The 10,133-nt window shown below is 39.5% G+C and overlaps 1 protein-coding gene across 1 annotated transcript; it reads right to left on the bottom strand.

Annotated features, from left to right (window-relative positions):
- Window positions 1-4,564: 4,564 nt before the first annotated feature.
- On the bottom strand, window positions 4,565-6,526 carry lyz (lysozyme). Its single transcript, XM_070850268.1, has 4 exons — window positions 6,399-6,526; window positions 5,742-5,900; window positions 4,728-4,806; window positions 4,565-4,631 (listed from the first exon to the last, which is right to left on the bottom strand). The coding sequence occupies exons 1-4, from the start codon at window positions 6,523-6,525 to the stop codon at window positions 4,565-4,567; spliced, it is 432 nt and encodes a 143-aa protein (XP_070706369.1). The 5' UTR covers window position 6,526.
- Window positions 6,527-10,133: the final 3,607 nt, after the last annotated feature.

Genomic DNA, 10,133 nt, shown 5'->3' with positions numbered 1-10,133 from the left:
ATTATGAGTATGTTGTTTCTCCTGTCAGATACTTGGCACTAACATTTCTCTGTCCAGATGCTGGACTCTGTATGTGTGACTTTATGTGTTTGTGTTAAAGACAGAGTGAAACAGACCAGCCTGCCAGCTCTGCCCTCATTTGCATCTGCTAATGGCTCTATGATGCCAGTTTCTGATCACTGCAACTACACATTTAAATTCCTGCTTCACTGCCAGATGCTCCCCCTGTGCTCTCTCTCTCTCTCTCTCTCGTCCAGGGATCCCTGTTTCCATCCTGTTACAGCAGCTCTGTTCGTGCTCTGCATCAGAAAACACCAGCTGAGGTTAAACTGCAGACATGAAGCTGCTGCTGGTAATGATGCTTTAGTTGATTATGATAAAGCTGATAATATTTTCACTTAAGCATTAAAGCCATGAACGTGTTAGTCCAAAACTATGAGCATTGGTCTGCTTCTATAACAGGCTCCGCTTTTCTGGTTTCAGGCTTTGCATCAGATGTTTTGAACCTGCCAGCACTTTCTCCCATTCAAACATAAGAACACTGAATCAGACCGTTCAAGACAAGAATAGTCATATTACTTCCATTTTGTTAAAAGACTCTTAGAATACCTAGAAATTAATCGAAAAGAAAATGTTTGGGGTGGTCTAGGGAGCTGCTGTTCTGGTTTGAGCATACAGAGTAACCAGTGAGGGTCAGGTTAGTCACAATGTGCATGGGGGCATTGTCATATAAAAACAGGAAAGGGCCTTCCCCAAACACTATACACAGTATATATGGCAAGTATATACATTTTAGCATAATATAGTCTGTGCATATGAAATCCTTTTTTCCCCACAAGATTTTAATTCATTTTTACTCCAGGTTGTTTGCTGACAGTTTGGATCACACTGACCTGAGGTTTCTTTGGAGTTACTGTATGTCACTGATCCAGATGTGTCATGTGATCTGTCTGAATGGGACAGTGACAACTGAATGTCCATTTGGCACAGTGCCAGGACTCACAGCAGCAGTTTAATAGCTGTAATCTAGAGGTCTAATCTAGAATACATTGAATTAATACACTGTAGTGCTTTCTCTCAACTCCTTTTGAAAAGCTGACATTTTTGGAGATATGAAGTCAGGTTTATTTAATCATTAATAATTATTTATTACATTTATTTATGGGCATTTTATGATTGTGATACGACACAAAGAATTTATTCATTAAAGACAGACAGTAGCTGAAAAGAAGAAGAAATGGTAAACAACATGCAACAAAGGTATCTTACCTGATTACCAGTTGTTAAGCCTGGAGGTGAACAGAACCAGAACCCACATGCTCGACTCAAAAGTATCAAAATAAACTTTATTAAGAAAAGACAAAACAAACAAGCACGGTGGCAAAAAGCAAAGACTATGGAAACAAAAACAACTCCGTAAAAGCAGGAGCGAAAAACAAAACAAAATACAATAAACAGAAATACTCAGGCCAAAGGCAATCTATACAAAAAGTAACAGAAGGAGCAAGACAAAGCTTGAAAAAAGTAACACAAAGACAAAACTCAGACGCAAATTCAAGATAAGGTCCAAGGAAACAGGAACGCTGGTTGACAAGACAAAGGTACATGACGAACTGGCACAGGACAAGGGGAGATGGAGACTAAAATACACAAGGTAATGGGGAACAGGTGGAAACAATCAAGGCAGGGCCAGACAATCACAGAGGACAAGACACAGGAGGACAGGAAGTAAAGATATCTGAAAAGAGAGGAGGACAGGGAATTTCAAAATAAAACCGGAAGTGACAAGAGACGAGACAATAACTAAACTCAAGATCATAACACCAGTGGCAGGCCACCAGGATACTCCACTTCCTTTTGTTCTGCTGACCTTGTCTTGGCTTCCAGTAAAATCCAGAATAGTTTAGAATCCTTCTCCTTACCTCCAAAGCTCTTAAGGGTCAGGCTCCATCATATCATATCTTAAAGAGTTAGTAGTTAGTTAGTACCGTACTACCCAGAGCTTTCAGCTATCAGGCTCCTCTCCTGTGGAATCTCTTTCTAGTTTGGGTTCGGGTGGCAGACACCCTCTCTACATTTCAGAGTGAGCTAAAAACCTTCCTTAGTGATAAAGCCCATAGTTTAGGGCTGGCTCAGGCCTTGGACCAGCCCCTAGTTATGCTGCTATAGGCTCAGCCTGCCGGGGGACTCCCATGATGCACTGGGCTCCTCTCTCCTCCTCTTCCTCTCCATCCTGATGCTTCATGTCTCTTTAATGTCTGTTTCTAACTTGGTATCTTCCCCAGAGCCTTTCTGTGCTTCTCTCATCTCTCTCGTTCCTGTGGATCACTGCTGCAGTTTGTCGGGCACTTTTTACTTTTAGTTGTTATTGTTATTCATATGTTTATTACTGTCTTGTCATTCACTGTTGTCATATTGCTTATTATTAGTCACATTCCTGTTATCAGTACTATAGTTAGTGCTATTATCATTGTGCTTGTTGTTTGGTGTGGTGTTGGGTCTCTCTTGATTAAAGAGTTTGGTTCAGATCTGCTCTGTTATGAAAAGAGTCTTGAGATAACATTTGGTATGACTTGGTGCTATATGAATAAAGTTTTATTGACTAATGATTGATTGAATATACAAGACATTCAAGCTTGCAAATTTGAAGTAATACGTTTAGACTGTGTTGTTCTCAGAAATTTAACTGGTTTCTGTGAATTGTGACTATTGTTTCTTTTACTTAAAAAGATGACGGTACAGATTCTAAGAAACATGTGTTGTGTGATTGATAGCTATTGGTCTAATTAGTATTGAGAGAATGCTGACATGAGATCTGTGAAGTGGTGAACAATGCAGGGTCTATTATTGGAGACATGTACTGTAGGTCACATCTGTCTGACTTTTTACTGTAAAGCTTCCAAGATAGTGAGAGTTTTCTGTGTAAACCAGTGGGCTGAAATGGGGTGACACAATACAGTATAAACAGGCAGTGTGGAGGAGAGAATGAATCAGCTGGCCTGTTACACTTAGAATAGTGAACACCTACTAATGTTTTTCTACTCCTCTAAGTTTTAGAATGCAGTTTGGCAATGAGTACTATTTGGTATGAGGGAAGATGCTTTTTCTTCAAATCTACCTGAGAAATGAACCAAGAAAGCATTCCAGGTTTGTCGTATTGGAAAATGAATCAGCCTAGGATTTAAAAACAAGTAGTGGATGGCTCAGTCTTGACTTATAGTATACATATGTTTTCTGCTTATTGTTTGAAGTATGTGCTCATATTTTACTTTCTCCACGTAGTGTAATGACCAACTTATTATTTAATAGTTTCAATTTCAAAGCACGTACTGTAGCTAAGGACCTGTTGGGCCAAATGGAAGAACATTTTTGTGGTGTCATCCATAACCTCTCTTACTTACTTACTTACTCACCACTTACAGTAACGTTTTCTGTTCGAGTGCTTCAAGTCCAATTCACTCTCAGTGCACTCTCACAAACAAGCTTGTGAATAGCTTGGAATAAGAATATGTAACAGACTTCAGCACAACAGCTATTAACAAGGCTGCTTGAGGTACCAGATTTGCTCTGCCTGCCACATCTGCTCGGGGTGCTGCATTTACAGATGAAATTACACACCATGACATTATGATTGGCTATATGTCAAAAAGTGTACAGAAGCTGTTTAAATTCTGTATCTAATTCTATGTTGCACATAATTGTCTTGTTGCAGTCTCTAATAACTATTAAAACTGAAGCGGTGATAAATCTTAAAGTCTGATCAATGATAATATAATATCATATAATGTCAACACACTGTCAAACTGGTAAATTCTCCATTGCACCAAGTTTATTACTGGCCTAAACCATATCCTGCTTTATTGTCTTTTTTGTTTTGACTGAGGTAATAAATGAAGTAGGACCTCACCCCCTGTCCCTGGTATCTATGACCTGCATAAGACCATGACACAGTTGCTGGAATAAGATAAGTTTCCTAGAAACTGCTGATAAGTTCTCATGCCAAAATATGCAAATACAATAAATAAATACATAAAATTAGATTTAAAATGATGCCATGAAGCCATGATGGTGATATGATGATCAGAACAATAATTTGGCATTATTGTCAGTTTCCCCCAGTGGAGAAAGGGAGACTTGGATCTTACTTGTGAAAATGTGAAAAGTTCTCTTAAATCCTTGTTTATTTTCTTTTTCATTACAACATGCACAGTCTTTTTAAAAGCAGTAGGTCAGTTCAAACTTTTATGTCTTTACACCTCCAATAGATGAAGGCAGCACAGAACATTTCAATCTGGTTTTAAGATGAGCACAATAACAACAGATACAAGTTTAAATCACCACATTTCTTTTCACTAGATTTGTTAAATCAAGTTAAGTATAAAGTAAATACATTGAAAGCAACAATTTGAATTGACTTGATTTGAAATGAATGGTCAGTAGCTTCAGTAGCTTTGTGTGTTTTACTCCAGTCAGTTCAGGCTTACAAACAGTAGAAAGGTTTTCATCCATCGCAGCTGAAAATCAACTACTATGCTGATGACATTGTCCTACTTCCATGTGTTGCTTAAAGACCACATCCAGACAAATACGAAGTCAGGTCACGGTTCTCGCAGTGACGGCGCCAGGCCACCCTGAAAGCAGACAGAAGGACAAACTCATGCTTGCACATGTGAGGATCTATGTCTTGAACACATATTCTGTATCTGAGTCACATGATCAGATCTTACCAGGCTCCAATGCCATTGGGATCCTGGACGACACGTTTGGCACATTTGATTGCCACGCTGACATCATCTGTCAGAAGCTCTGTGACAAAAAAAACAAATAAAACAAAAAAGAAAATCTAAGTTTTATGGGTAATTAAAAAGTGGACATTAATGAAGCTAAAAGTTTAAAGGGATAGTTTGGATTTTTAATGGCGTCATATGTGGTAGATTACAGGCAGCATACCCCCAGTTTGGAGGAGCTGGCAGGAGTCCCTGTACCAACCCTAAGCAATGCATTCTAAGCACCTGAAAAAAGGCCCATCAAAAATGTGAGGTAATATTACTGTTTTTGTCAATGGAGGCTTTGAGATACAGGCAGAGAGAATGGTTCCCTTTCTAAAGGACTGTCTTATGACAGTGTGAAATGGTGAAAACATAGTGTACAGCTAAACTGATGTTGTTTAGGTATTTCTTAAGTAGCTAAAATATGTTTTTCTGCTGACCCTGACCACTGTAGTACATTGCTTATTCTCTGTAAGATAAGAATTATAACATAGGAATAACATGTATCACATGTACAAAAGATAAGATAAAAACATAAAATAAGAAGTTATTACCGGTAGTGTACAATGGGCTTATCATAGGTATTTAGTTAAAAACAGCTGCCTGCTGCTGCTGAAAACAAGGCTGATGAGATCAGGAGAGCTGCATTTGAGCTGCAGAATTGGTGAGAATTCTGTAGCTGTCTGTAATGATGTAGTGGAGTACAAGTTTACAAGTTCTCAAGTAGTACAAGTACAGGTACCTTGAATTTGTACTTTACTTGATTAAAAGTACTGTGTTTACATTCCATTGCTGCTTAATTCAGGGTAATTTGCTTCACAGTTAATATTAGAAAACCTTAATAATTAATAATTTAGATCTTGGTGGTGGGGCAGGACACAACTGTAACAAAATGGACCTGGTGACAAATACATGCATGAATAAAAAGCTCATGTGTAGCTAAAATGATTGGTGTTGTGGTTCATCACTGACCGCTGCAGCTGATGTGGCATGCATTCGACGTGGGGGTTTGACCATTGTCACACCAATAGCGACTGTTGATCTGGAAGATGCCGTAGTCAGTGGATCCATCAATGTTGTGATTGGTGGCTCCGGTGTTGTATCCCGACTCCCACTTGGTGAGACACACCCCTGCAGAGGGAACAGAACACACACACATACAGACCAAAGATCAAGGTTGAGCATTGAAAGCCATATACGGCCTCTGTGAACCCAGTGGTAACAGTACTGCTGGCTGTAGCTTCACATTTTCCTCATCTAACGTGCTGCAATAAAGAAAATAGCTGAATTTCCCAAAAAACACCAAATCTTGTTGACAGAGCCGCTTACCTCATGAAAACATATGCAATAATTTCATAATGAAACAAATTGTAAAGCTGACTTCACTCTGTATGTAAACAAGAGTCTGTTAAGTCTGTTAAGTCTGTTTTCCATACTGTACCAAAATGTACCAAAATGAATGGAAACCAATGGCTAGTTTTAAAGATAGAGATTTCATACATGCTTTGTTATGGTATGCTTTACATACTGATGTGATATTACATTGCCATTAAAAAATAAACTGCAAATAAATAAATAGTATTTTCATCTCCAGATACAGAATCTGCAGACTGACAGGTTGGTACTCACAGTCGGCCAGGCTGTTTCCATAGTAACCATCCATCCCATAATTCTTCAATACTCGAGCCCATTCACAGCGCTGGTAGACTTTAGCGCTGGCCAAAGCCACTAAGAGCAGAAACACGAGACTCCTCATGATGAACTCTCTGCTGGCTAAATGTTTCTAGAGCTCCTGCTGAAAGTCTTTTTATATAGCTGAGAAGGTCAGCTGAAGCTGCTGTGGCTGCTTTACTCCCCCACTATTTTCTTTGAATATCATCCAGTATCAACAAAGCTGTTGAAACTGGTGGAGATTTCACTTCGGTCACTTTGTATTCAGGTTTTTGTGTTTGGAGTTTGACTTGTTTGTGTTCAGGCAGGTGTGTTATCAGACTGATAATAAAGGAGAAGGCGTGGAGCTCCGGCACAAATTCATCTGCAGCAAAGAGCGATGAAAAGAGAAAAAAGCTGATGGAAAATTAAACACTTGTGTGACAGCCATGACTAATTATTTATGGTCTCAGTGTCAAACCTGGCTTGAAAAAAGCTGCCATAAAGGTGAACTGTTGAGTTTTCTTGATAACAAAGTTATGCTTTGTTTCAATGAATCTCACCAAACACAGTGTGTATGTCCTCCAGGCCTGGCAAAGTTTATTCACATCCATGTTTGAGCTAGTAGTCTTTGTCCTCACTGGCTTTCATGATACATTACTATGTGTCTTGAGTGTTAGCACCACTAAGTGTCAATCAGTGTGAAACCACTAGGAACCAACATCACATTATGATACATGTGCATGTGTATCCTTGTGCACCCCAACACTGAGTGCAGTGTGAGTACAGTCCTACAGAGAGTTGGCCAGAAAGTTAATGTACCTTATAGGTGGACAGACTGGTCAAGGTCACATTAGCTTGACGTAAGAGCTGGAGGGGTGGGGAGGCAAAGAGCCTTAACCAAACAAGGAGAAATGCAATACCCAGTAGCTCCAAATTTGTCTCATGTTGTGTGTTCATAGCTGGACTAATGTCCATGTACCTCTTGATGTTAAGTAAACTGAAGGCTGGCGGCCTGTTAAACCACAATGTCTTGTTTTCTATTTCAGCACCTGCTAAATACAGACAATGTGGAGTGTGGGTGTGAAAAATATAAAGTTGTTTAAAGGGTGTTGATGATGCATATGAGTTGCTGTTGAGAAATTGATATTGTCATGTCAATGAATCATTTGGAATGAGCATTTGATTCCATGTAACTTGCCCAAGTCTGTGCACAGTACAAGCAAAATGAAGACCCACTGGTTAAAACACTGCTCTGTACTGTTAGTGGTCAAAACCCCACAAGGTACCTTTAGAAATCTGACTTATAAAAAGACCTTCAGTCTGACACCTCCTTCTTGGCCCATAGCCCAGGCACATTTATCTTAAAACAAAGCTGTCTTTGGAAATTGAACCACAGTGACTTCATACTGATACTGAGAGAAGAAAGTCAAACTGTTCAAACTATCAGCATGCTGAATGAATACAGTAAGATAAAAATACAAAGCAGCTGCGCTCACTTTTGAACTCCCGCTAACGCTAACATGGGTGAGGACTGAGGAGCTCCTGCTCACTTCAAGAAGAGAACGCTGGTGTCAGCCTGCCTATTTAAAACTGTCATTTTTGTCATTTCAAATGCATCAATATACCTGATGGAACCTGTATGACTGAGTTCCCTTTTAACAACAAGCTCTGAGTGTAATTGTCTCTACAGCTGCTCACACTACACTCCTTCTCCTCCTTCCTCCTTCATTTTCTTGATAATAGGCAAAACTCATAACTTTCAGCTACACCTAATAATAGCCTAACAGTAAAGCTTAGGCTTGGAGGCTATTATGGTGATAACTATATATAACAGCCCAGACTCAGAGGGAGCAAGCAGAGAGCACCCTTACAGTGGGACGTCATCAAACATTACCTGCACATTAGCACGTAGCTAGGGTGTTAAATATATAGTAGTTCTTACATTAGTGGGGCTAAGTGCTTCACCTACAAATGCAAATGCAATCTTATTATTGCTAAAATGGTTAAAATGTACATATGGATCTACGCACATATTTGAAAGTTTTAAAACTTTGAAATTTGTGTGGATTTGTATAAACTGAGTTGTAAAACAAGCACACCAGATTTCGGATTAAATGCAAATACACACGCATCTGATGTCATTATTCAGATAACATATCTAGATACAAATGACATGTAAAGGTGTGAGTGTAAATGGGGCCTACGTCTCTTGTGTGGGATTACTTAAAAAGTGAGGGCATCGTTGGTAAGAGAGGACATTTGTGGAATATAAGGTAATTTTGGAAAAGGGAAAATGTTAGAGAGAGAGTGAGGACATTTTGTAAAATTACTCCTGTGGAATGTTGGGACATTTTTGAAAGGGGGACATTTTATAAAAGCAAAGAAAATTTATATCAAAAATACTTTTTAAGAGTACATATTTTAAGTGAGCACATTTAGTGTGGTCCTCACTCCTTCAAAGACTGTTTGATGATTTAGATTTAGAAGTGTGTACCTAAAAGTACAGAGGTGTGTGTGTGTGTGTGTGTGTGTGTGTGTGTGTGTGTGTGTGAACTAAAGATTGAAGAGCAAATTCATCGTTTCATTTGTTTTTATCATGTGTTATTGTGAGTCAGACTGCTCGTGCTCCTAAGCATCTAATGGCATCAACACTTTTCACAAAGTTAGAAAAGAACAGGAGCTGCCTGTCACTGCTGGTTCCATTCTGAGACATTTTATCATACAGAGCTGTAATCACGCTCATAATGGAGTTCCTGAACTCCATTTACTACGCTAACTTTCTCCATTCTCTTGCTGCACTGTGTTTTCAGACTTTTCTTCATCAAAATGCCCTCACTGGCTCTCCTCTCTCTTCGTCTCATCTCAAACCTGAAACACAGGCAGAGTACACAATTAATCAGCCGGCCAAGCGAAGACAGTCAGATCAATTAAGCTGCACAGAGACAAGAGTGGAGAATGGATCCATCAGAGACGGAAAGAGAGAGAACCTGAGGAGATGCTGAAAACAGTGTAAACAGTGATGGAGGTTGCAGGCTCTAGATACAGACTGTTCGTGCTGCTGAATTAATCTCATCTCATTTAGTTACGTGTACAAATGTAATAAGCCAACTCAGTTGTTTTTTTACAGCCCAGAAGCACTGGTTTCTCTCAGAGGGTTTAGCAGTCTGCACATCATATTACAGCATCAGTGCTTAGACCTTTCGATTCAGATAAGGAAAATCCCTTTGATGGGAGAAAATTGAGAGGTCTTATGAAAAATGATAGAGGAGGAATCCCTCTTCCAGGATGGACAGACATGCAGCAGATAACATAATCGAAGTTGTTATCCGTGCTCTGTAAGCCTTTCATTTGAACCATGTTTGGCTTTGAGTGTATCAATGTGTAGTTCCAGGGCCGGACAAAAAAACATGCATACTGTGCACAGTACAAATGCCCCAAAATAGAAGAGGTTGGGGTGGTTTCATGGATCAAAAAAACATAAAAGTTTAACATGAGAGACCGCTGCTTGTTTCCATTTCCACAGTCAACATTGGCTTTGTATAATCATGACCAGTAATATTAATTTGACTATGATGAGGAAGGAAACCGTGATCTTTTCCTAGCCCCTAAGTCATCTTTGTGCCTAAACCTGTCACAATCTGCTGTGCCGGTCTGCTGCTGCTGTGTGGTCCTGCAGATTTTCCACTCTCTGACCTACTTACCTGGCCATGC

Source organism: Pempheris klunzingeri, chromosome 19 (genome assembly GCF_042242105.1).
Source record: "Pempheris klunzingeri isolate RE-2024b chromosome 19, fPemKlu1.hap1, whole genome shotgun sequence".
NCBI classification, from domain to species: Eukaryota; Metazoa; Chordata; class Actinopteri; order Acropomatiformes; family Pempheridae; genus Pempheris; species Pempheris klunzingeri.
The sequence above is the reverse complement of the archived record's forward strand: the minus strand, read 5'-3'. Positions and strand labels throughout refer to the sequence as shown.